The sequence below is a fragment of the Physeter macrocephalus genome, unplaced genomic scaffold (assembly GCF_002837175.3).
Source record: "Physeter macrocephalus isolate SW-GA unplaced genomic scaffold, ASM283717v5 random_5, whole genome shotgun sequence".
In the NCBI taxonomy this organism is placed as follows: domain Eukaryota; kingdom Metazoa; phylum Chordata; class Mammalia; order Artiodactyla; family Physeteridae; genus Physeter; species Physeter macrocephalus.
Genome location: NW_021145291.1, coordinates 8,388 through 33,983, shown reverse-complemented (window position 1 = coordinate 33,983; position 25,596 = coordinate 8,388). Strand labels below are relative to the sequence as shown.

Genomic DNA, 25,596 nt, shown 5'->3' with positions numbered 1-25,596 from the left:
CTGCTGTCCCCGGGCGTCCCCGGGTCCTTACCTGGCTTCTCCCTGGGAGTCTGTCCATCCATCTAATGTCGTTCTGACTCTTTCTCTGTCGATTTGGGTCTTATTCACTCGTACACACACTGTCATTGGGCATCTGTACTAGGCCCTCTCTTGAGCCCTGGACACGGAGATGAACGGGATGCTGTCCATCCCAGCTGATTCCTTGCTTTTTCTGTCTCATTTGCTTCATCCCTTCCCTCAGTGCTCGAAACCCTCTACTTGTTCCCATTAAAACTAAATCCACAGTCCTTACCGTGGCAGACAGGGCCGCCAACGCTCCCCACCCTACTATCCTTCTGACCTCAATCTTATGACTCTCTCATGCCATAGCTGCACTGGCCACCTTGCTTCTGGAATGAACCAAGCTGGCTCCCACCTCAGGGCTTTTGCATGTGCTGCCATCCCCCTAGATTGCCCATGGCTCGCTCACTCACCTCCCTTAGTTTTTAGTTTCATCGCAGTTTTACCTCCCCTCTTTTTTTTTTTTGGTCTGGGCCACGTGGCTCATGGGATCTTGGTTCCCCGACCAGGGATCGAACCCACGCCCCCGGCAGTGAGAGCATGGAGTGCTGACCTCTGGACCGCCAGGGAATTCCCCCTACCTCCCTCTTTAAAATACCAATCTCCATCATTCTCTATCTCCTTTCCCTGGTTTATTTCTTCTTAGGATTTACCGCCATGGCTGTCACATTTTATGGGTCTGTATCTCCCACCTGAATGTCAGCTCCATGAGAACAGGGGCTGCATTCTGTTCCCTGCTGTATCCACAGCACCTACTGCAGGGCTTGTCACACCGTGGATGCTGAATAAGCATGGGTTGAAAGAAAGGAGTCCATTAATTTATCCATCCTTTAACCTTGCCAGTGCGGGGCAATGCTGGGGACACAGTGGTGACTGAGACAGCCTTGGCCCTGCCCTTATGGGGCTCACAGTCCAGTCCCCAGACAATGACTTAGAATGCTCAGGGCTGGGATAGGGGAGTGGGAGCCCAGATATGGCACCTGACACAGACTGAGGGTCAAGGAGGGCTTCCTGGAGGAGAGGTCAGCTAAGCTGAGAACTGGAGGGTGAACAGTGAGCCAGGTCTGGTCATGGGGACCAAGTGACTAAGACAGACCCAGCCCTGCCCTTCTTCACAGAGCTCTGTTCTCCCCCTCGGGGTCTCATAGAACTTTTGAGTCTGAAGATGTCTTAACTCTCTAGTTCAAACCTGTACCTTTTCCTGATTTCACAGCCTCCCTCCTTCCCTCCCTCTCTCCACATCTCAGTCTCTCTTCTCTCTCCTTCTGTCTCTATTGTTGGCATTTCCTCAGTGTACCTCAGCCTCTCTTAACCCATCTGGATATCTCTCTAACTTTCCTTTCTGAACGTTTGTCTCTCTCTGCTTCTACCTCATCTCCTTCATCTCCGAGCTAGCTCCTTTCCTCTCTCTGGGTCTCTGTCTTCTCTCTCTCAGTGAGCTGGTCTCTTTGCATCTCCCTCCCCATCTCTGTCGTCTCCATCTTTCCCTGGGTCTCTCTCTGTGTCTCTGTCTCTCCTTTCATGAAGCCTCTTCACCTACTCACTGATCCCCCAGATCAATGCAGAACCCCTCCACTCTGGCCCCAGCCTGGCACTGAATGAAGAGGGGCTGATCCAGGCCCCTACACCCACACAGTTCAGGCCGCCTGCTCTGTTAATAGTTAACCCAACCTCTATCTAGAATACACACCAGCCAGGCTGGGGGTGACTCCCCTGGCCCCTACCCACCCACCAGCTGTTCTTAAAGGACCAGGTGTCCTCCACAGCTCTTGCGCCCCCCGTGTCTGGAGGCCTCTAGCTCTGAGGATGGGGGAGGGGGAGCTACCCAGTTACCAGGTCTGCAGAGCTGGGTCAGGAGAGGCCACAAGATTGCCCGGCGGGGGGGGGTGGGGGGGTGGTGCCCAGGCATGGAGCTCCATCCAGCGTCTCCCTTGCTCCTGGCTTATCGCCTGGTATATTTAATCAGGGGTGGTTTTCCCAGCCCTGCCCAGAGCCCAGGCTGGCAGTGCCAGGGGTGACAGAACACCTGAGACCCGGTGGCTGGGGGAAGGGACTCCTCAGTCCAAGAACTGAGGGAGTTCTTGGTCTCCCTCCACATCTGGAGGACCAAGCCCCGGAGTCCCTAATATTTGGGAGTTGGGAATATTTGGCAGTTGGGACATGGAGGTCTGCGAGATGTGTGGGAGGGACACCTGGATAACCAAGATGGGTCAGGACGTTAAGGTCTTCCAGATTTAGGTGATGTAACATCTGGGTTCCTGAGACCTGGGGCAACCTAGGGTCTCACAGCCGTGTGACAGGGCTGTGCGGTGGCAGGACACACTGTCATTCCCCATCTCTCTGTCCATCCGCTGGCCTTTGCGCCCGGCTTTGCCCCCTTCACGAAATCTCCACCTCAGGGTCGCGGGGGAGGCCGCTGGGGTGGGGGCTGGCTCTTGGGGCCTCCCCCTCCCCTTAACCCCTGCTTTGCCACAGCCCGCTCAGGCCCCGCCCCCTGACGCCAGCGAGCAGGAAGTCCTGGTTAATTATCAGCCCGCCGGCACAGGTGCGGGACAAGGCCGCGCACATCAGAGGCGACCGCGGGGGGAGCGCCTTTTACCCGGCCAGTCACGGTGTCTGAGGGCGGCCGCCGTTGAGGCTGGTCTCCAGAGATGGGCGCGCAGTTCAGGGCACCACCAGAGGCGAGAAGCAGTCACCTTGTTTCCAGGGAACCTGTTAGTGTACCTCATGAGGTAAATCTCCTCTTTCCTCAGGCAGTCCCTCTAGCAATCTGGCCTAATTCTCTCCCTGCCTAGCAAGAACTCGCGGCCCGTCCCTTCTGGGAAGCCTCTGGATGCCCCTTGACCCTCCCCCTCGGTGGCACTGAGTCCTCCACCTCGGGGGAGATACAGGGGATGGGCCAGAAGGGAAGGCTAGTTCCCGAGCTTGGCTGTGGCTCCCTCGCAAGAGCCATCCCCTCTCTGAGCCTTAGTTCTGTCATCTGGAAAACGGACTGACGGCTAGAACGCTTGACTAGTTGACCAGCATTTATAAAAACAGCCGGGGGCGGGGGGAGGGGGCCCACCTGAGTGAAGGGCGCCACCTGGAGGCTACAAGGCAACGTCCTTTCCCCTGCAGGATCAGTTCGGTCCCAAAGGGGGCGCAGCATCTCACGCAACTAAGGGACCAAGAAGGAAAAAACCCATCTTTCGGTTTATTGAAGGAGGGAGACGGGGTAGGGGAGGGGGGCAATAAAATGCTTTTGCTTCGTTTATAAAGAGCGAGATTTCAGGAGGCCCCTTCTCAAGGAGGGTCGGGGACACCTCTCCTCCAACTACAAGCAGCAGCAAAGCCAAGCCAAGGAGGGGAGAGGGTAACCGGAGGGGTCAAGGGACCCCAAACACCCCCTCGGACAGAAGCCACAAGTTTGTTCCCCCCACCCTCAATGCATCTACCCCAGGGGACCCATCTGGCATAAGGAGGGGACCCATCTGGGATAAGGAAGGGGGTATGTACACAGGCGGGGGAGGCACTGGGCTGGGTGGGAATAATTTATCCGCAGCGGCGGTGGGTGGCAAGGGGGGGCGGATGGGCAGTAGACTGGTGGCAGTGGTGGCCTAGGGGTCCCGTTCTTTCTTAACCTTGATGTCTCCAGCAAGGATGGTGGCGATCTCGCCTTGCATGAAGGCCCAGGGGACAGAGGAGCCCACTAGCGGGCACTTGTCTCCACTGGGGCAGTACACCTCCCCGGCAGGACCCTGCGCCTTGATGAACTCCCGTGAGCAGGGAAAGCAAAACTTGTGTCCGGGCACTGAGGGGCACTGGACGAAGTGGGTGTCTTCCAGCCGCTCCCGGCATAGGGTACAGCACAGGGGGGCCCCAGGGGTCGCCCCGGTGCCGCTACCACCCCCGCTAACAGCTTCCGCCCCTGCTGTGGGGCTAACTTCCGCCTCACCGTTTCGGGCCACTAGACGATGCTGGGCTGGAGGCTGCGCCGCGGAGGAGGCTGCGGGGCTGGCGCCCCCTGCACGCACAGGGCCCGCACCCCCAGCAGGGTCCTTGGGGGAGTGGCCAAGGGCCTCGGCCACGTTCTTCAGGGCGGCGATGGGCGAGGGCACACCAGGGGTGTCGGCGGAGAACGGGCCGCCGGGGGCCGCCCAGTGCCGCTGCTGCAACTCCTCGGCGGTCATCTTCCCAGACGCCTCGCCCTCGGGCTCAGGGGACGCCTTGCGACGGCGTGGCGTGGGGGCCAGATTCCTGGATGGGGCTCGTGGGGGGGGGCCACAAAGAGCTGCAGGGGCTGGCTCTGGATACTGTTGGGGCAGGGCCTCGGCGGGAGCTGGCTCGCGGAAGGTGCGGACACCGTCGGTTAGCAGCTCCCCTAGCTGGCGCCATTCCCCTGAGCCGTGTCGCCGTTCATATTCGAGGTACTTGAAGCCTGATGAGGCCAGCGCCTTGCCCGGCTCCCGCAGAGCATCATGAAACATCTGGCGAGCCACGGCCAGGACTCCAGCATACACGTTGCCAGAACCACAGGGGTATTCGGTGAAGAGCTTCAGCTCGAACTCGTAGCCTGGCGGGCGGGCAGTAGCATCGAAGGCGAACACCCGTCCCACCAGCCCGTGATCCTTCTTGAAACGGACATTGAAAGGGGCGCAGGCAGACAGCGCCAGCAGCTGTTCCCGCACGGCTTTGGGGCGCCCGTGCCATTCCTCTGCCCGGCCCCTCATGGCCTCGTTCAGTTCTGCCAGACAGTCCGCATTCCTCTGCTGCTTCTCCTTCTCGAAATCGGAGCCGAAGGCTGGACGGGCAGGACTCAAGCCGGGTGCCAGCGTCAGACCTCGGCTTCCCAGGCCAGACACCGCAGCTGCCAGCAGCCCGGGGGGCACCAAGCCGGGCATGGAGCCAAGCAGGGCCCTTCGCGCCCCCTCCGCCACAGCCTCCTCGCGGCCCAGTCCATTGGCCAGGCGGGACCCCAGGGTGTACTCCAGGGCGGGCGAGGGCAAGGGGAGGCGGCCCGACGATGTGGCCCTGTCATAGCGGTCCTGGCCTGAGACAGCGCCGCCTGTCCCCGACGGCTGGGGCTGGGCCTGTGGAGGCGGCAACTGAGGCCCCTGTGCAGCGGCGGCTGCCAGGTCCTTAGTGGCCGGGTGCTTGAGGGCCGGGGGCCCCGGCGAGCGGCCCTCGGGGAGCACGTGGCTTCGCTTGAGCTGCCGGGCGGCATCGATGAGCAGCTCGATGCGATCCGCGCCCTCGAAGTTCACGCAGCCGCGGCACACGGCCTCACTGAAGTCCCACACCATGGCCCACGGCATCTTGGGCAGGTCGCACAGGTAGCACCACTGGCGGCGGGAAGCCTGCACGGACGCCATAGCCCCCGCACGCGCGCCTCCGGGGCCCCGCGTTCCACCCGCCGCCGACGTTCGATCCGCGCCGCCGACGTTCGATTCGTGTCCCCGGGACCGCGCGAGCCACGGTCGGGCCTCTGGCTCGGCCTCCCCGCGGATCCAGGCCCGGCCCCCCTTCCCCGCCCCCTGGGCCCTAAGCCTTTTTCCTCACTCCCGCCTCCTCAAAGGCAGGCAGAGGCACGTCGGCGCTCCCGCCGGGTCCGAGCTCCGGGCAGCGGCGCACAGCTCGGGCCCCGCGATAGGCCGCGGGCGCCGCCGCCTCGGGCTCCCGCCGCTCCCGCCACCGCCGCTGCAACTGCCGCCGCCGCCGCCGCCACCGCCGCCGCCACCGCCTCCACCTCCTTCTGCCCCAGAGGCCGCTACGCAGGGAAAGTTACATAACGCGCCGGCAAAGCCTTCTGGGAAACGTAGTCCCTCCGGGGCCGTTTCTTAAAGGGGACAGCCAGCTGCCGGGGAGGGTAGGGGCTCACCGCCTCTCCGCTGCGCAGCCTGTACCCCTCCTCGCCGGGGGGCAGGGAGTTTGACTGGCTCCAAGCAGCTCGAGCACAAGGGTTGGGTGCGGGGATGTGATACGAATGGTGAGAGCCACCACGGATTCAGAAAGTGTAGCGGGTGGACAGGCTTCCGGGCGGCCAGTTTCTGCTCCGGCTAGCTTTGCAGCTTTAGACAAGTCTTGCCTTCTCTGAGGCTCAGTTCCCCGCCCTTCAAAGGTGGGCCAATGACCGGTTACGAAGGCAGCAGCTCCTGGGGCGGGGCGGAGGGGACTTAATTGGACGTTTTCGGTGCGGGGGGGAAGGGAAGCTGGCAATTTAGTGTTGGGCAGGACCGTCCACTTGGCACTTTGCTTGCCCAGGATCTTGGATATAAGCCTCTGACTGGGTCCAACAAAAGCCGGAGAAAGGAGAGGACTGACGGTCTCAGCCTCAGTTGCTTTATCTGCTAAAGGGAGTGGTCGAGCGCCCCTGTTCCAGCTCTGCGGGCGCGCTCTGGTCTCCAAGGGGTTACACTGTCAGTTTCTCCGCCCCCCTCACCCCAACTTCACTACAATTCCCAAAATGCTCTGCGGGGCGAACAAACGGACGCACTTCCGCTGTCTATGAGGTTGGGGGAGGCCTTCCCGATTCCCGCTGGCTGTCCGTACCCGCCCCCCACCCCCCACCCCCGCCTCGCCTCAATTTCTGGGGGATCTTTCCGAGCACCGGGTGAGAGGGTCCTCACCCTCTAGGGCTCACCAATTTGGGGGGCGGAAAGGAGGCCAGAGTAGTTTCTGGGGAGAGCGAGAGCCAGACCACCTTTCTCCAACCTTGGGTGCTTACTACCTGATAGGCCCAAGCAGGCTTTGGGACCCCCATGTTTTTTCCTTCCTGGCGATGGAATACTGCAGGGCAGGCTTGGAGAGGGGTCATGTGGAGGAGAGACAGGTCTCCAGCTTCTAACCCACATCAGCCTCTTCCTCTCTCTAGGCCTGGGTCTGTGTTAAGCGCTCAAAAATATTTGAATGACTTGCCAGGGTTGCATTCATTAGTAGTTTTCAAACTAATCAGGGAATGCCTGCCCCCACTCTCCCTCATCCCACTGCAACCATAGCAGGTCTGATTTTATGTTACCCAAATTTCAGTCTCAGCTTCACCATTTTGTTTACCACCTGTATTATTAATATTTTTCTTGAAGTTGACTCCTGTGAATAAAACGCTGTTTCCTTTCGCCTCATCCTAAGCAGTATTATGTGCACGATCATGGGTTTTCTGTACTAGGTACATTTTTACAAAATAAAACTACATACACACAGAACCACAGAACCGTTAAAAAGGCCATCCGTATATCGCCTAAAATTGTCTTTGGGCCATTCTTTAGTAAACACTAGTTGGGAGTCAGAGGAGTTCTGGCCAAAGGCTGGTTGGCTTCAGGTGGACTGCACTGGCCCCTGACAAATTTAGGGCAAGTCCCTAAACTTCTCAGGAAAAAATGGGAGATCCCCTAAAATCTGCTTTTCATTGGCTACCTTCAGGTTAAAATGCAAACATGCAAATAAATGCTTAGCATGGTACCCGACCCAGAAAAGGCGCACCATAAATGAAAAGTTGTTTTTAAGCTCCCGTTACTTCAAAGATTCAAACTTTCTTCTGTGTTGGGCAATGCTGAGGACACAGCAGTGACTAAGATAGGCTCAGGCCTTGCCCCGACAAGGCTCATCCTGGTGATGGAGGGACATTCAATTTAAATTTACTCAAATGATTACTTAACTGCCTTTCTTTCATGACTGCTGGGGGAAAGGGAGGGGGGGCTCAGGAAAGGCTTTCCCGAGGAGGTGATATTTGAGCTGTGACCTGAGGGATGAAGAGAATGCAGTTCTAGGCACCAAAGACACCTAAATCTTTATGCCCGTATTACAGATGAGGACAGTGGAGGCCCGTAGTTACACAACTGGCCAGGGCAGCACCAGGGGTCGAGCCAGGTCTGAGTCCAGGGTGATGGCTATTAGCTACTTTGCTACCAGGCTCTGCAGCCAGTTTGGGAGTAAAAAAGAGAACCAGCTCCTCCCTTCATGAAACTATACGGGAAGCAGGCTTTAAATAGATAAAGGCATGTGTTCATTTAGTGACCACAGGATGCTGAGAGACAATCTAAGAAGCAGACCCACCCTAGCCCGGGGTAAGGAATCCAGGATGTCCTCCCAGAGATGACATTTAGGGTGGTATCTGAAGGATGAAAAAGTAGGAATAAGATTTGAACACAGGACTTGATGGCTTTAAGGAAAAAAAAAAAGTCTGGAAAACCACCAGCCTCTAAAACTTCAAGGGGGTGTCACCTGCCCACGGAGGGATGAGTCAGGTGTAGGTGTTGGAACTTCAGGCCTGTCTCAGACAGAGCCCCAAGTAATTATATTAAAAATAAGTTTATTGATATCTTGTTACCACTGGGGAGCACAGAGGGGGTTGAGCTCTGGAGGTCAGAGACTGCAACATGAGGCAGAAGGCTCAACCTACACCAGTGAGAACTCCACCCGCCCCCAGGGTACAGACTGCAGTAGCCTCTTCATCCATATTCTGACTTGTCTTGAAACTCCCAGCCCCTCCAAAGTCTGGGGAGGGGAAGTGGGTCAGTTGTCTTCAAGTCAAGGCCAGGAGTTTTGTTAGGGGACGGGGGATGTGCAGGTTCCCTCCGCAACCCACGAACGGCAATAATAAATAACATAAAATCCATGGCTTAGAAGTCAGGGTTAAGGAAAGCAGCCAGGCAGACAGCGCTGTACTGGAAAAGGGCTGGGGGGCCCATCAAGGAGGCCCCCCAGAATCAGGCACTAACTAGTACAAGGAGTGGGGTGCTCGTGCCCCGCAGCAGGGAGCCGGGGTGCAGCTGGGATGGGGTAAGTGCATTGCCCTCCTCCACTGGGCTAAGCTGGGGGGAGGAGGTGCAGGCAGAAGGTGCGCCAACAAGCTTGAACCCCACAGCAGATGTCATGGAGATTTCCACCGCCCCCGCCTCTTCCGTGTAGGGAAACTTTTCCTCCTTTTGTGTGGCGGGGAGTCATGGGGAGTGAGTGGGGCAGGGGGCAGCCGGGGGGCCCCCTCCTCGCTCCTAGGGGTAATGATCACCCCCCTGGCTGCCACTACAGCCCCGTCCACGACAGCAGCCACCACGGACACAGGCTCTGGGGTGACCTCCACCTTGGGGGAGGGGGGGGACAAGACAGGCCTGGGCGGTGGAGGTGGGGGAGGGGGCGGGGGCAATGGGTCAGCGGGGGTTCCGGGCAGAAGGGGCAGTAGGGCGCTGAGGGCCTCGCTCAGTTGGGCCAGTCCCTGGCGAAGGGTGCCGGCCAGCTCCCGGATGGCGTTGGCAGTCTCCTGCTGGGCCCGCAGGAAGTCCAGGGAGGGGTCTGGGGCCGAGGGTGGAGGCAGTGGAGGGGAGGGGGAGCTGGAGGGCGAGGGTGCCACTTGGACCTGCTGCGGTGGCTCGGGGGGTGGTGGCAGTGGAGGGGCTGCGGGGGGTGGAGACAAGGCCAGGCGGGGCAGCTGGATGGTCTGCAGGGCCGGAGGGGGCGGGGACTCACGCTCCTTGGGTGCCTGGCAGCCCCCTTCCTGAGGAGTGCAGGAGGGTCTGGCCCAAGGCTCCGGGCTCCTAGAGCCCCCCTTGCTGTGGGCTGGTGTATCTGTGGAGAGAGAGATGTAGGTAAGATGTGGGGGACCCCTAACGCTGTCATGATTTCCCTTTCCCACCTCCCACCCACCCTGCACCCAAAGGCATCCTTTCCAAACCTAAGTCAGGTCATGCCTTGGAGCAGAAGCCCCATGACCCAGGGGAGGGAAACAATATATTTAACAATAATCTGATGGCCCATACCAGCCTTACTGGAACGGGGTCCTGGAGGTCCCCTGCCGAGCCAAGCAGCTCTTATCTCATTCAGTGTAAAAGCCAACATGCTAGAAGGCTCTGAACCATCCAGACCCGCCCCCCGCCCCCCCTCAGGCAGCACTGCTGGATCCTGGGGAGGCTCCAGGGGAGGAGGGCCTGGAAAAGAGGTTGGGTGGCTGGAGTAGGAGAGGGGGGAACTTCTGGAGGCGGGGAGTAGGGGGCTCTCTCCAATCAGATGGCAGGATTTCAGTCTCAACTCTGGTCTGTGCCAGTTTAACCCCAAGCCTGCGGGGCTTCCTCCGCCTCCTCTCACCTGGGATCTCATTCGTGCTCACGGACTTGAAGAGTCTGCGTGCAGAGGCGCCCAGATTTCCGGGACCAGCCTGAACCTCTCCCTCCAGCTGTGTACTCGGCATATCCCCTCCAATAATCCCGTCCTATAATGCCTCCAACCCCCTTGCCCGGCTGAGCTCCTGGTCCTCCCCCAACCTGGTCCTCCCTCAGCCACCCCATCTCAGATGATGGCAGCTCCATCCTTCTAGCTGCTCACGACAAAAACGCACTCTTCTCTCCCAAGACACCACTCGTGTACAAATACCGTTGGCTCTGCCTTCAAACTAACCCAACATCTGTCCTCCTCCACGGCCCCCACCCTGGTCCAACCACCACCATCTCCCAACCTGGACTATTCACTGGGCTCCCAGCCCACACCCCCACCCCTTAGAGTCTGTTCTCCACCAGCAGCTTCAGGGGTCCAACTAAAATACACCACAGTTATGCTACAGGAAAGTAGCTACTCACAAAGGACCACATGTCATATGATCCATTTACATGAAATGTCCAAAATAGGCAAATCTTACAGAGACAGAAAGTAGATTAGTGGTTGCCTAGGGCTGGGCAGAGATGGGGGAACGAGGCAGGGGGTTGATGGCTAAGAGGTACAGGGTTTCTTTTCGGAGTGATGAAAATGTTCTATAATTGATTGTAGTGATAGTTGCACAGCTCTATGAATATACTAAAAGCCACTGAATTGTACGCTTTAAATGGGTGGGTTGTATGATATGAGAATTCTACCTTAATAAAGGTGTTAAAAAAAAATACAAGTGAGATGTCCTTCTCTGCTCAAAAGCCTCCTGTGGCTATTATCTCACCCACAGTAAAAGCAAAGTTTTCAAGGTTCCCACGATGTGCCTCCATTGCTTCCCTAACCTCATCTCCCACTCCTTCTCTCACTCTCTCTTTCGTTCACTTGACTCCAGCCAAACTGGCCTCCCTGCAGGTCCTCATACACTTTTTTTTTTTTAATTTTGGCCACGCCGGGAGGCATGTGGGATCTTAGTTCCCCGATCAGGGATCAAACCCGAGCCCCCTGCGTTGGAAGCATAGAGTCTTAACCACTGGACCACCAGGGAAGTCCTGGGTCCTCATACACTTTAGGCCCGCTCCTGCCTCAGGGCCTTTGCACTTTCTGTTCCTTCAGCCTGGAAAGATCTTTCCCCAGACACCTGCTTCGCTCCCTCCCTCACCTCCTCCGGCTTCTGCTCAAACATGGCCTCCTTGGAGAGACCTTCCTTGACCCTCCGTCTGAAGCAGCTCTGTCCTTTTCTCTCTCCTAGCCCTACCTGATTTCTTTTATAGCACTTATCTCCACCTGGCATGGGATCGCTCTGTGTTTGTGGTCTGTCTCCTCCTCCTTATGTCAGCTCCATCAGGCAGGGCTTTGTTTTGTTCACTGCTGTTTACCCAGCGCCTAGAACAATGTCCAGCACAAAATTCTGTCTTTAATGAGAAAAGAACTGTGGCTTCCTGGGAGTCAGTACTGATTGGGCCCCAGGCCCCAGGTCCTGGCAACAACCCTCCCACAGCTCCCCAGCACCCACGGGGGACAGTCCAGGCCTCTCTCTAGGGCTACAAGGCCTCAGCTTTTGCCCCTTTCTATTCTTCTTCCTTGCCTCAGTGCATATGTTGTTCCCTCTACCAGGATCGCTACCCCACACACACCCCCAGGCTCGAAGGCTGGGGCTCCAGACTCTTTGGGCCAGCCGGCCTGGGCAAGTAGGAGAGGCTGGCAGAGAGACAATAACCAGAGCTAACGGTGGTTGGACACTTTCCTGGCCGACCCTGGGCGCAGTGGCTAAGTTCTCCTATGTTATTTCACCCAGTCCTCCGAGCCAGTCTCTGGGGTAGGTGCTATCAGTATTAGCCCATTTTACAGATGAGGTGACTTGAGGCCCAAAGAGGTGTCACAGAGCTGGTGAATGGGAGAAGAGGACTTTGAACCCAGGCAGGTTCTGGAGCCTATGCTTTTAACCATTCCTTGGGCTGGGGCTGTGGGCTTGACGGTGGCGAGTCCTCTTCATAAAGGGTATGAGAATTCCAGCCACTTGGAAATATATATGACTTTTCTAGTCTACCGAGTAAAAAGAACAGAAAAGGGGCCCAGCCTTCATGCCCACAGGGCTCACAGGCGTCATGTAAGGACCACTGTGAGAGTTAAAATCATAGTTATTCGCAACCTTTGGGCCTCAAGTTTCCCCACCGGTAAATGGATGTGTGTGAACATAGGACCAAGTAAACCTGTAACAGAATATCTCCCTGAGGGCCGTTACAGGCATTAATTGAATTACCATGGGCCAGGGCATAGGCCAGTACCTGGCACATAATAAAGTCTCAGTGTGGTTGTTATTGTTCTTTCATTCAAATATTAGGTCACAAGATAGATGGTTCTTATCTCTCCTTCCAGTGTCAACAAAGATGCCTCAGGCTGCCCCAGGCCCTGTTCCTGTCCTTCAATCAGAGCAGTTCCTCTTTTAAGAGTTTTACACAGTGGGTAATCTCTGTGTGAGATTCTAATCAAGGACACTTTAAGCACATACCTGCCTCAGGGCCTTTGCACCTGCTGTTTCCTCCAGCTGCAGTACTCTTCCCCCAGATATCTACTTGGCTCAGTCTCTCCATTCAGGTCCTCTCCTCAAATTTCCCCTCTCTACAGAGGCCCCCTTTCCATCACTCACTAACCTCTTAACATGCTTTGTTTTACTTCTCTTAGTTCTTATCACATCTTTGTATAATCTGCTTTCGGGGATTACTTGTTTGTGGTCTGTCTCCCATAACTAGAATGTCAGCTCCATAAGGGAAGGAAAACTGTCTTTCTTCAGAGTATTCCCAGCACCTACCATGGTGTCTGCCTCAGAATACGTGCTCAATAAATATCTGTTGAATGAATGATTAAGGGGTTGTACAGCTTTTGAAGTAATAAGTTTGCCATCTCTGCCCTGGTTCAATGGGGCCATTTCACAGGTAGAAACAATGAGGTTTGATTCATATTGAGTACAAGGGTCCCGAGTGATTGTGTCTTTCTCTGGCTTAAGACACTTTCATGCCTCGCAAATGTCCTCAAGATAAAATCCAAAGTCCTGACGTTTATTTTAAACCACGTGTGATCCAATTCTGGAACACCCAATAACTCGTAGTCAATATTAATTGTTTATATATATGTAAACTACTTACATATTTACATATATATGTATGTATATATATGGTATATATCAGGCCATCTAGTCAGTGGTTAAGTGCATGGACGGTGAGTTGGACACAACTTATATTCAAGTTCCAACCCTTCTACTTACTTACTTGCTGTGTGACCCTGGGGGGGTGAATGAACCTCTCAGAAATTACATGATCCTGAGCTGCCTTGTTGGATCATGTGCCCCCTCTTTCTCTGAACCCTTGTAGGGCTCCCCATAGTACTTAGGATAAAATTGAACTCCTTATCTCAGCCTAAAGGCCCTACAAGGTTTGGCCTTTGCTGACCCCTCTGATCTCATCTCAAAACATGTCCTTTCTTTAATCTTTCCACTCTCCCTTCCTCCCCTCCCCTAACTGGGCAGCATCTCTCAGTTTCCTAAACTGGCCAAGCTTTCTTGTCTCCAAGCTACTGTACATGCTGTTCTCCAGGAACACTTTCCCATCTCTTCTTCATCCTCACGCTTTGCATCTCGGCTCTGATGGCTCCTCCTCCAGGAAGCCCTCCTTGACTTCCCAGTCTGGATCAGATGTCCCCTAGGGACTCTCACAGCCCAGCCCTGCCTGCTTTGAGTCATCACTGTCTATGCATGGGTCTGTCTCCCCCAGTGGACTGTGAGCCCCAGAAGGGAAGGCCTGAGGATGTCTCAGTCACATCTCTGTCCCCAACATTGTCCAGCTCGGGGCAGTTGCCTAGAGAATAGCTGTAGAAGAAATAATCATCCAGAGTCAAGGCTGAGTGGGAAGTTTTGTACTCCACTCTCCCCAGCTCCTCTACTCAGGGCATGACCTTGGGAAGACTTCCAAACCTCCCTGAGTCTTTGATTTATAAAGTGGTGAAACAGTTCGTGCTTCACAGCACTGGTAATTATATCAATAGCTAGCAAGGAGGTAATGTACCAAGCAAATTACACATATTAACTCATTTAATCTTCCCAGCAACTCTTTGAGGTGGGGACCATTTTTTATCCCCATTTTACAGATGCAGAATCTGATGTGCAATAACTTATCCCAAATGACACAGTTGAGTGGCAAAGTTGTAACTGGAGCCCAGACTATCTGCCTTCAGAGTCACTCCCCCTACACTGCAGTTTAATGAAATCATGCGTGAGCTGATGATCCCATGTGTGGACTCTGGAGCCAAGCCTCCTGGTTCTGGGTTCCATTCCCGACTCTGACCATTTACTACACTTTTCTGAGCCTCAGTCTCCACAGGTGTAAAATGGGGATTATACCAGTACCCCCCTTCCCACAGCTATAGTGAGGATCTGATGAACCATATAAAGGGCCTGGAACAGCGCCAGGCACAAAGTAAAATTTCTGTTTGCTTTTGCTAAGGTGATGTGCTGAAGGAACTCACCTGCCCGTCGGTCCTCCCTGCGGTCCTCAGACAACCCACAGCGTTGGGCGCAGGCGCTTGGGGCCGCTGGCTGTGAAGAGGCGGCCGCGGAGGGCTGCTCTGCCCCTGCACCAGCTCCTGGCCCCGCCACACCCGGCCCCAGGATGGCAAAAATGGTCTCCTCCTCGGCGGAGAAGGCGTCCTCGGCGGCAGGCCCGGTGCCCTGTGTGGAGTGAGGCACGCGCGCCAGCTTCTCCTTGGTGCGGCGCTTGAAGTCGTTCCAGCGCTTCTGCACCTCCTGGCCAGTGCGCTTCCAGCTGGTGATGCCGTTGATCTTGGCGGCGATGCCGTCCCACACACGCCGCCGCTCGGCCACGCTCACCCGACGGCTCTGAGCGCCGTAGAGCTGCGGGTAGTGGGCGCGCACCTCACGGATCAGGATCTGGTTCTCTTCGAACGAGAAGCGCGGCTTGCGCAGCCGGGTGGTCTCTTCCGCTTCGCCCGCCGCCGCCGAGGCCATGGCGCCCCCCGACGCCGCCGTCCGGCCGCCTGGCGCATGGGGGGCGCCGGCGCTGCGGGCACAGGGCGCACGGCGCTGGCAGGGGTTCAGCGGCCCTGCGCCGCCCGCCCCACCCCGGCCGCCCCGATACCGTCTCCTATGTCCCCGGGGATAGGGGTGGGGGCGAAGGACGGACGGAGGCGACGAGCAGCGGGGGTCCGTCAGAGTGCCTAATAATAGATGACACCGGCTGAGCGCTCATCTTGTGCCTGGCACGGCGCAAAGTGCCAGGCCATGGAGTTGATGTTAATTGGGTATGGGTATGGAGGAATGGAGGGAAATAAGGAAAAGCGGAAGAGGGGGTGTCTGCGGGAGTTAAGGAGAATTGGGGGCATAGGAGGATGGGAAATGGAAGGAGAATGGGGTATCTCGGGGGTCAAAGAAGCACGAGGGTGATGGGGATAAGGAGATGTTGAAGAGGAGATGCAGCAGGAAAGGGGGGATCTGGAGCAGAGGAGCGCTCTGGGGGTTCCGGGGCAATGGGACGTCTGTAAGACCAATAAGAGAAGTGGTCCTTAGAGGAGCAGTCCAGAAATAATGGTGAACTGGGGGCTCCTAGGACAGTGGAGAAACTGGGAGAATAAAATATTAGGCATTAGGGTCTGCGGGGATTGTGGGGGCTTTGGGGATTGCCACGAATCAAGGGGAGCCCTGAGGGTTATGAGGGTCCGAGATTAGGAGGGGGCTACGGGAGACTCCGGGAAGAGTGAGGGTCGCGGAGGGTGGGGACCGAGTTGGGCCGCGGGTCACTCACCGGCGCCGCCGCAGCCCCCGCCTGCCCGTCGGTCAAGACTCGGGCTTCTGCGGCCTCTTCCCTCCCCCTGCCGGCTTTCTCCCTCCCCTTCTGGGCCCCGCCCCCGGCCGCCCCGCGAGCCAAGGCGCAGGCGCACCTAGCGCCAGACGGTCCCCCAACGCCCGAACCTCTTGGGTTTCACTCCTCCCGCCAGAGCGCAAGCGCAGAATTGCCCTCCACCGGCCTCCGTAAGCGGGCCGCAGTTGCGCAGGCGCAAGGTTAGCGCAGCGCTCTTTCCCCAGCTCCCTGATGCCACAAGAGCGCACGCTCAAAACCCTCCAACGCATGCGCGCCTTTCTCTCCCCGCTAGCTTTGGTACCCGGACTCCGTCCCTGCGCAGGCGTAGCAATCCTTGGAGGATGAGGGAGAGACCTTGGAGAGTGACGGGACCGAATGGCTTCCTAGCCTTTCGGACCGTCTTCCAGCCCACCCAGCCCTCTAACTATGCCTGTGTCTCTCTTAGGGGAAGGGGAGGGAGACGGTGCTGGAGGGAAGCGGTTCGTTTCCATGACAACTGCGTGGGTTGGTGGGGGGAGCGTAACAAAACTGGGTTTGCAGCCCCTTATACCCGCCCCTGCGCGGGGCTGCTCGGGGTCAGCTAACCACTACCCGTAGGGGCGGGGCACCCTGGGGATATTCCGCCCCAGGCGGGTGCAGTAGCCATAGCAACTCATCTACCTTCCAACCCTACCTGGCGGGACCCTTGTCCACACACGTCACGGCTGGCACGCGGGGAGGGGGATCAGAGGGAGAGCTTCTTGGCTGGAAAGGGGTGATCCTAGCACAGGCATGACTTTAAGGAAATGCATGGAGGCAGGAATGAACCTAGAACACGGGTTCTAGCCGGAAGGTAGGATGATGGAGTTAAGTCTACACTGAGAAATTTGTAGCTTAGCATCCTGCTGGAGTTCTCAAGGTCATTCCACAAACAGTGCTTCATTCATCACTCAAACAAATATTTATTGAGCGCCTACGCAATTCTAGGTGCAGTGAACATAGAAGACAAAAATCTGTACCCTCGTGGAGCTCACTTTGTAGTTGGGAGAGTAAGACATTTAGCAAAATAAGATATATAAGTGAAAAGGTGATAAGTATCATGAAATAAATGGAAGTAGGCAAAAGGATTGGGGAGTATAGGGTGTGTGTGTGTGTGATTTTATTTTTTAATTATTTTTTAAAGTAAATTTATTTATTCATTTTTGGCTGCGTTGGGTCTTCGTTGCTGCATACGGGCTTTCTCTAGTTGCGGCGAGCGGGGGCTACTCTTTGTTGAGGTGCACGGGCTTCTCGCTGCAGTGGCTTCTCTTGTTGCGGAGCACGGGCTCTAGGTGTGCAGGCTCTAGGTGCGCAGGCTCAGTAGTGGTGGCGCACGGGCTTAGTTGCTCCGCAGCATGTGGGATCTTCCCGGGACCAGGGCTCGAACCCATGTCCCCTGCGTTGGCAGGCAGATTCTTCAGTGCTGCGCCACCAGGGAAGTCCCTGACTCTGGTGTTAACAGTAGCAGAAACTGAGTTTAGGGAGCGAAAGTGGACTCTGGGGCCCAGTGAGGAGGTGACTACAGTGGCTCAGGTGAGAGGTCGTGGTGGTGGCTTCAACTAGGGTGGTAGCTGCTGAGGTGAGGTGAGGTGGAATTGGGTAGAGGAAGTGAGAGAAAGAGGAGTTGAACATGACCCCGGTGACTTTGGCCTGAGTAACGAAGAATGGAGCTGCCAGAAGCAAAGACGGGCAAAGGGCTGTAAGAGGATCAGGAGTTCAAGTTTGCCCAAGTACAAAGATCAGGTAGGCAGTTGGATATTTGAGTCTGGGCTTCAGGGGAGAGGTTTCAGTCTTAAGATATGAATTTAGTAATTGTCAGTGAATAATGACCTTTAAGACTGGGAGAGGTTGGCAGGGGAGCAAGTGTAGATAGAAAAGAAGTGGATTTCCCTGGTGGCGCAGTGGTTAAGAATCCGCCTGCCAATACAGAGGACACGGGTTCGAGCCCTGGTCCGGGAATATCCCACATGCCGTGGAGCAACTAAGCCCGTGCGCCACAACTGCTGAGCCTGCGTGCCGTAACTACTGAAGCCCGTGCTCCTAGAGCCCGTGCTCCGCAACAAAGAGAAGCCACCGCAATGAGAAGCCCGTGCACCACACGAGGAGTAGCCCTCGCCGCAACTAGCCTGCGCACAGCAACAAAGACCCAACGCAGCCAAAAAAACAAACGAAAAAGAGAAACAACAACAAAAAAAACAGAAGCAGTACTGTAACAAATTCAATAAAGACTTTAAACATTGTCCACGTTCAAAAAAAAAAAAAAAAAGCAGAAGTCCATGGCCTTGAGGCTAGACACTCCGATGTAGAGGGCTGGGGTCGGCCAAGGAGACTGCGGAGGCGCAGTCAGAGAGTGAAAGGAGAACCAGCGCTGTCTGCTGTGCTGGAGGCCAAGTGAGAAGTGCAAATCCAGGAGGAGAGAAGGCTTAATGATGCCAAATGCTGCCTAGAAGTCAAGTCCAATGAGGACTGAGAACTGACCACTGGGGCTAGTGATAAGGAATTCATCAGTCATCCTGGAAGGGGCAATTTTGGTGGTGTGGTGGGGGCAGTAGCTTGATTGGGGGGGTTCAGGAGAGGCTTTAGAGATTGCCAGTGTAGATGATCCTTTCTAGCACACAAATGGGGTGGTATCTCCCCACGGGATCTCCAGAGGTTTATTTCAGATGGGAGATGTCACAGTATGTTTGTGTGTCCAAAGGGATGATCCAGAAGGGGGGAGATTGATGCTGCAGAGGAGAGAGGGGAGAATTGCTGGAGCCATGTCCTTGAGTGGGCTTGGTGGGTGGGACTCAAGGCACAAGTAGGGGGTGGTCTAAGGGGCATGGGCTGTTCTGCCACAGTAAACGGGGAGGGCATGGAGGCAGGCAGGTGGTGATGTAGTGTCAGGAGCACGTGAATGTTGCCTCCTGGTTCCTTCTGTTGTCTCAGTAGAGTCGGAAGCAAGGTCAGGGTGAGAAGGAGGTGCCGAGGATAGGGGAGAGAGAGGAGAAAGCATGAAACAGTGAATGAATGGCCAGGGAATTGTAGACAAATAGAACCAATCACTTGAGGTAATTGGATATAAAAGAGTGACGAGTCCCCCTGATTGTGTGTTTTTCTCTGTTCATCTTTTTCTGAGTGGGAACAGGTGCAGAGTGGGTGGCAAGCTGACTTCCACCAGGGCTGGGTTTAGGTGATCTCCCACCATGTGCTCCATGAAGGGTCAGGGTCCAGGAGGCAGAGGCAGCCCATGCCGGGCCGCATGGGCAACGTTAAGGAGCTTGAATGAGTGAGGATGGGCAGGGTGTGATGTGTGCTTTAGAAAGAACCCCCGCTGTTGTGTGGAGGGTGGATGGGAGACTATGAGCCAGAGTCAAGGAAGAAGTCAGGGGTGGACCGAGGACAGGGTGGGAGAGACTGGACCGGGGCAGGGACGGTGGGAAGGGTGAAAATGAATTGGAAGACATTTGAGACACAGAATGTACAGAGTGCAGTGACTGTCAGGTTGGGGAGGGAAAGGGAGGTGACACCCAGTTCTCCAGCTCAGGTCCCAGTTGGGGAGATGGGGTCAGTGAGGACATGGTGAGTGTAAGGTTCTCAATGGGTGTTATGGGTTGAACTGTGTCCCCAACTCCCCCCAGATAATATTGAAGTCCTAACTCCCTGGGGCCTCAGAACGTGACCGTATTTGGAAATAGGGTCATTGCAGATGTAATTACTTAAGATGAGGTCATACTGGAGTAGGGTGGGTCCTTCAGCTGACATGACTGGTGTCCTTATAAGAAGAGGAGAGAGACACACAGAGGGAAGAGGACAGCTCTGTGAAGACAGAGGCAGAGATGGGAGTGATGCTGTCACAAGCCAAGGACCGCCCGGGGCCACCAGAAGCTGGAAGAGGCAAGCATCCTCCCCTAGAGCCTTTGGAGAGAGTGTGGCACTGCCAACAGCTTGATTTCAGATTTCTAGCCTCCAGAACAGTGAGAGAATGCATTTCTGGTGTTTAAGCCACCCAGTTTATGGTCCTTTGTTATGGTGGCCCTTGGAAATAAATACACTGGGCATCCAGGGGAGGCATTCACGATTCTGTGGCTCCGTGAGAGTCTGGGCTGAGGGGGGAGTTGGGTCTGAATCTGGCCTGGAGCTCTGCAGGAGGCTGCAAGTAGGGAGCCATCGGCAGAGGTGTGTGGAGCTCTGCAGGTGCTGGAGGAGATCAAGGTCAAGGTACATTATTACTGCAGCTCCTTAAGTGTCCTCAGCTCTTGTCAGGGCTACGCTGCCACTTAATTATCTGCTAAATAAATGAAAATTCACTAAAAAAATTAATTCATTAAAAAACAAAACCGAAACTTGATCACGAATTCTCTGTCTTCTCCTCGGAACCCCAGATCAGGTGTCCGGCAGCCTCCCGGACGCTTTCACCTTGGATGTCCCCAGGAATTTCATATCCTCTATCCCAGACTGACCTCAGCATCTTCCCCTCACTTCTCCAGTGTAAAGTGCACCCCCGTCACCTGTCGTAATTCTCCCTCCCACCCCAGTCCTGAGTATACCACCCCTTGTTGCTCTCCATAACTGCTGCACATGCTTTACCAGAGTCCGGCCCTTTATTAAACTATTAAGCTCTCCTCCGTCATCACATGTGAGAGGCCATCGGCTTCCTGCCCGATGCAGCCCCCCACTTTCTCCAGGGCTCAGCCTGACGCATATGCACACCACAGCTCCGGGCTTAGGGCGTCCCTTTTGGCTATTGTTTGGGGGCCTTGGGGATCTCTGTTAAGGGCAGAGCTGCGTTTTTGGAAAGGGACCTGTGAGCAGAGGTCCTTAATGGGAGTCTCTGTTTTTTCCTCTGTGACTACTGTATGTGAGAGCGGAGCCCGCTCAATCTCACAGATTTCAGAGTCTGAAAATGCACAATGAAGGTCAAATTCTCACCAAGGTCTGCAAGATTCTGAACTCTCGGCCTATGCCTTTCACCTCTCTGATCTTATCTCTTACTCAGCCGGCCTCCTGCTTGTTCTGCAAACACACCAGATTCTATCCCACCTTAGGGCCTTTGAACTCTGTCACCTCTACCTGGAATGCCCTTCTCCTGGTTTCCTCAATTTATTTGGACTCTGCTCAAGTGTCACCTCCAAAGAAAGACCTCCCCTGGCCACACCCCCATGTAAAACAGCCTGTCCTTCAGTCTCCACCCCTTTACTCTGACTCCTTTTCCTTCACAGCACTTATCACCTACCTGACATATTATATATTTATCGCTTGATTGTCACGGCACCCCCATCCCCACTAGAATGTCAGCTCCACGAGGGCAGGAGTCTTGTCTGCTTTGCTCATCGCTGTACCTGCCAATACCCAGAACAGTGCCTGGCACAAAGTAGGAGCTCAGTAAATACGTGTGGAACAATGGAATAAAAGAAGCCCTGATTTTCTATGCAACATTTTGTGCATATGTGCGTTTCCCCGAGGTGGGGACCATACTTTTTGTCACCCCTCCAACGGAGTCTGGGAGCCTAAAGTTTAAGGACAACCATAAAGTCGGTCCTGGAAGACCTGGGCTCTAGCAGGCTGGGAGGGGACCCTGGACAGAGCCCTGGGAAGGACAGGGAAAGGAAATCTGGGGTCAAGGTGGAGGCTGGGACTTGGGGACCAGTCCATAGGTGACCTGTGTCAGAGGATGTAAGTGGGTCACATTCGTGGGAGGGACCCAGGTCTCCTTCCTGCTCTGCCTCCTGCTTCCCACGTTTTGGGCCAAATTCGGATCCCCCCACGCTCCCTCCCCCAGCCTCGCAGGAAACAGACATAGCGATTTCAAAGACAACCAGAAACGCTTTTTATTTACTAGAGCTCAACACCTGGGCCCGGCCCTGAGCCCAAAACCGAAGAACTTAAAATCTGACGGGGGCTTCTCTTTGCCCCTAAAATAAAATCTAGGCAGTTGCCATGCCCATCCGGGCATCCACACCCCTTTCCTGGGGGAGCTTCGTTGACTTAACTGTTGGAGGATGAAAACACGGGAGGAAAAAAAAAAGGAACTTTACAAACTATGGTGATTTGGGGGCAGTTGGGAGATGGCGGAGAGATGCCCTCTCGCTGCGGAAAGGACCCATCGCTGATGTGCCGTGGCGGGCACCAGTGCCGTGAAACGGAGTGAACAATGCAAAGGACAACCGGGGGCGTTCAAGGGTATCGGCTCACCCCAAGGCTCTCCCGCCCTAGATAAGCCTGCGAAGACATGGTGCCCCTCAGGCCTTCCCCCAGCTGCGGATGGATGGGCTGCTGAGAGCAGGGAAGGACCCATCCGGCACCGTCCACGATGAAATGGTGGGTCTGCCGGTGGCTGGAGGAGACGGAGAAGGCTGGTTTAGGTCAGAATCCCATCTGGAAGTTCTTGGGCTGGAAGGTCCAAGCCAGCCTCTTCACAGCTCTCCAAATTCTGAGGATTGGCCTGAGAGAGCACAGTGGGCTCCTGTAGGTCCAAGAGTCCAAGAATTCCGCCAGGAATGGAACCCTGAGGGCTGAGAAGTCAAAGGGGCAGAGCTAGTGTCCCGGAAGAACTAAAGATCCATGAACCATGACCCAGAAGGAGCCACAGGGCTGTGTGGTCCAAGGGGCAGGGGTCCTGCTGCAGGAAGAATCCACAGACACCGCCAGGACAGAACCCCAGGCGCTGAGACTTCCAAAGGGCGGGGCTGGCCTGGCTCCCCTTAGCCTCCGTTGTTTCAGGATTCAGCAGGGATGGAGTTCTGGGGGTCAGACATTCCAGAGGGCTGGGTGAGTCTGGGGAAGTGGGGGAGTCCAGGGACTTGGGAGGATGGAACCAGGAGGGCTGGGGGGGGTGCAGGGGGTGGGCACCTGATGGTCCTCAGCGCTTGACCTTGCGGCCGGCCGAATTGCGCCCACTGCGGCGGTAGAGAGACTGCTGGCCTCCGTTTAGCGGACAATACTTGAGTGTGTGGGCCTGGTCCCCCGTGGCCCCGCACAGGGGACACACGTAGTGCCGCAGGATGGGACACACCACCACGCCCTCTGGTGTCTTCAGCTGGTGCGAGGAGTACACGTGGCGAGACTCTCCATTGTGTTTGCAAAAGTTGCACAGGGTGGCCGGGACCCCGCTGGCCCCCTGCCCTCCCTGCCCCTGATGCTGCTCCAGCTGGGGCCCAGGTCTCGGCTCCCCGGTCCTTTGGGCCTCCGGCCCTTGCCCCCGACTCTGGATCAGTGCCAACACCACCTGGCTCAGGTTGAAATAGTCCTTCCACATGTCAAAGGGTGGCAGTTGCATGGCATCCAGGTGGAGGTGGTAGGCAGCTGGAGAGAGGTGGGCTGGGGGCCCGGGGACAGGAGCAGCAGATGGTTTTCCGGAGCAGGGAGGAATTGCACCCCCTTTTATACTCCCCAAAGACCCTTCTAAGCAAAGGTGGAGCTTAGGATTTAAAGGGCCCACTCCTTACCCTTGATCCCTTCTGACTTTAATTCCCCATGGAGATCTGGAAGGGGGTCATTTCCCTTGTTGCTGGTCCTTGCTGGGCCTGCAAGGTGACCTGTGACCTCTGGAAAGACCCTTCTCCCTGGGCCTCAGTTTCCCTATCCATTCAATAAAGCTGCATATCTGAAAATTCCCCCAACCCCCATCCTGCCTTACTCCAAGGCTGGGAGTCTGCTGCCTTCACATACTCCAGAGCCATTCCTGATCATAACAACCGCCCCTTACTATGAGCCAGACGTTGTGCTGCACAGTTACCTTCACGATCTGATCTAATTTTCACAACAACTCCGTGTGGGTAACACAGTTATGATCCCATTTTTTAGACAAGTCACTAAAGCTCAGAGAGGAAAACTCAGTGGCCCAGAGTCATATAACACTCAAGTGGCAGAGCTGAGGCTCTAACCCAGGGCCATATGACTCCAGAGCAAATGCTTTCCTACCTCTTTTGGATTAAAACCTCATTTTTCATCACATCTGGAACCTTTGTTCCACTTATTCACCCAATATCTATTGAGTGCACACTATGGTATGCAATGTTTTATAAAAATGATCTCTTTGAACCCCATTATCACTCAGGGAGGTGGGCACCATCATTTTCATCTTATAAAGAAGGATATTATGCTCAGAGAGGTTAAGGAAAGTACTCAGGGTCACACAGCAGGGAAATGGCAGAATTGAGATTTGCACCCGGGTCTGGCCCCAGAGACACTGGGGGTTGATCTGAGAAGCAGCAGAGGACCTTGGCATGGCACAGAATCCCTCGGAATGCCCACCCTTCTCCCTTGGCCTGGTACATTGTCTCAGATCCTTTCTGACCTTCTTCCGGACCCAGTAAAAGCCTTCCCTCCTGCCCATGCTACCTCCAGGATTTCTTCCTCCACCTGTGGTCCCCAGTTGGTCCCCTTGACCTCTCAGCATAATCACTGAGGCCCCTTGCATTGGGCTCTGGAAACTCAGCAGTGACCGCAGCTATCTTTTACCTGTTTCATGAACAACCAGTCCAGTAGGGAAACAGCCAGCAAACGAGAAAACAATAGATCATAAAGACCCGATTACGTAGGCTGGTCTGGGAGAGGTGGCCTGGAAGCTGAGACCACACAGGACAATCTTCCAGGAAAAGGAACACAAAGCTATGGAAGCCTGAAGTCTGGGGACAGCTAGGGGGCAGGGGTAGCCAGAACGGAGTGAGGGTCCCAAGATGAGGCCAGCCCAGAGTGCAGGGGGTGTATGCCATCAGACTGTGACCTCCCTCAGGAGATGTTTTGGAAATGATGGGGGTGTTTTGGGTTCGCCACAGTGATTGGAGGTGTGATGACATGTGATGAGATGTAACGGACAGGGACGAGGGATGCCAGATGTCTCAACCATCCATATGACCAAGATCTGTCCCGGGGGCTTCCCTGGTGGCACAGTGGTTGCGCGTCCGCCTGCCGATGCAGGGGAACCGGGTTCGCGCCCCGGTATGGGAGGATCCCACATGCCGCGGAGCGGCTGGGCCCGTGAGCCATGGCCGCTGAGCCTGCGCGTCCGGAGCCTGTGCCCCGCAACGGGAGAGGCCACAACAGAGGAAGGCCCTCATACCACAAAAAAAAAAAAAAAAAAAAAAAAAGATCTGTCCCGGACACACTTAACTTTCCAATGTCCCACTGGACACCCATGTGGGTAGAAAAACCCACTTATGATGGTCTGAGTCTAGAGCTCAGCTATGTTTTACGTATAAACACTAAGTGCTTTTGCAATATTTTAAGATACACTGACCTTTCCTGAAATGCAAAGACTGTGTCCATCACAGCCGGCCTATTCTTGATTTTGTTGGGAACTTGATCCAGAGTTGCTCGCTCTTTCTAGAAGCCACATCACCCCAGGCAATGCTGATTGGGGTGATTGTCCAAACAACACACAGTTTATTCCTATCTCATTCATGGTGAGTCTACACGGAGATGCTAGTATCTGCCTGATGAGATGCTTTTTAGAGCAGCCATGCCTGAGCATTTCTACACCAAAATAGATGATTAGTTGATTATAAGTTGTTGCCTTTTTATTTTTCCTTTGTAGTTCAGTTAGGACATGATATTAATTTCA

The 25,596-nt window shown here is 55.3% G+C and overlaps 3 protein-coding genes across 5 annotated transcripts; all 3 read right to left on the bottom strand.

The window, feature by feature from the left end:
- Positions 1-3,110: 3,110 nt before the first annotated feature.
- IRF2BP1 (interferon regulatory factor 2 binding protein 1) lies at positions 3,111-5,753 on the bottom strand. The gene has a single exon (XM_007102718.4). The coding sequence runs from the start codon at positions 5,409-5,411 to the stop codon at positions 3,657-3,659; it is 1,755 nt and encodes a 584-aa protein (XP_007102780.1). The 5' UTR covers positions 5,412-5,753; the 3' UTR covers positions 3,111-3,656.
- A 1,668-nt stretch (positions 5,754-7,421) lies between these two features.
- On the bottom strand, positions 7,422-16,049 carry MYPOP (Myb related transcription factor, partner of profilin). Of its 3 annotated transcripts, none has more exons than XM_007102719.3 (3): positions 15,978-16,049; positions 14,686-15,393; positions 7,422-9,597 (listed from the first exon to the last, which is right to left on the bottom strand). In XM_007102719.3, the coding sequence occupies exons 2-3, from the start codon at positions 15,182-15,184 to the stop codon at positions 8,906-8,908; spliced, it is 1,191 nt and encodes a 396-aa protein (XP_007102781.1). In that variant the 5' UTR covers positions 15,185-15,393; positions 15,978-16,049; the 3' UTR covers positions 7,422-8,905. The 3 variants fall into 3 exon arrangements, with proteins under 3 accessions (XP_007102781.1, XP_028338884.1, XP_028338885.1); XM_028483083.2 differs by having other exon boundaries at positions 14,686-15,711; positions 15,978-16,045; XM_028483084.2 differs by having other exon boundaries at positions 14,686-15,795; positions 15,978-16,011.
- A 6,788-nt stretch (positions 16,050-22,837) lies between these two features.
- On the bottom strand, positions 22,838-23,373 carry NANOS2 (nanos C2HC-type zinc finger 2). Its single transcript, XM_007102720.2, has one exon. It carries the CDS (start codon positions 23,308-23,310, stop codon positions 22,894-22,896), a length of 417 nt encoding a protein of 138 aa, XP_007102782.2. The 5' UTR covers positions 23,311-23,373; the 3' UTR covers positions 22,838-22,893.
- Positions 23,374-25,596: the final 2,223 nt, after the last annotated feature.

Excerpts from the sequence above, each read along its gene's own strand:
- IRF2BP1 (XM_007102718.4), bottom strand. The coding sequence starts at position 5,411 with ATGGCGTCCGTGCAGGCTTCCCGCCGCCAGTGGTGCTACCTGTGCGAC.
- MYPOP (XM_007102719.3), bottom strand. The coding sequence starts at position 15,184 with ATGGCCTCGGCGGCGGCGGGCGAAGCGGAAGAGACCACCCGGCTGCGC. Across the intron at positions 9,598-14,685 it reads CAGGGAGGACCGACGGGCAG|ATACACCAGCCCACAGCAAG; the intron begins GTGAGTTCCTTC and ends CTCTCTCCACAG.
- NANOS2 (XM_007102720.2), bottom strand. The coding sequence starts at position 23,310 with ATGCAACTGCCACCCTTTGACATGTGGAAGGACTATTTCAACCTGAGC.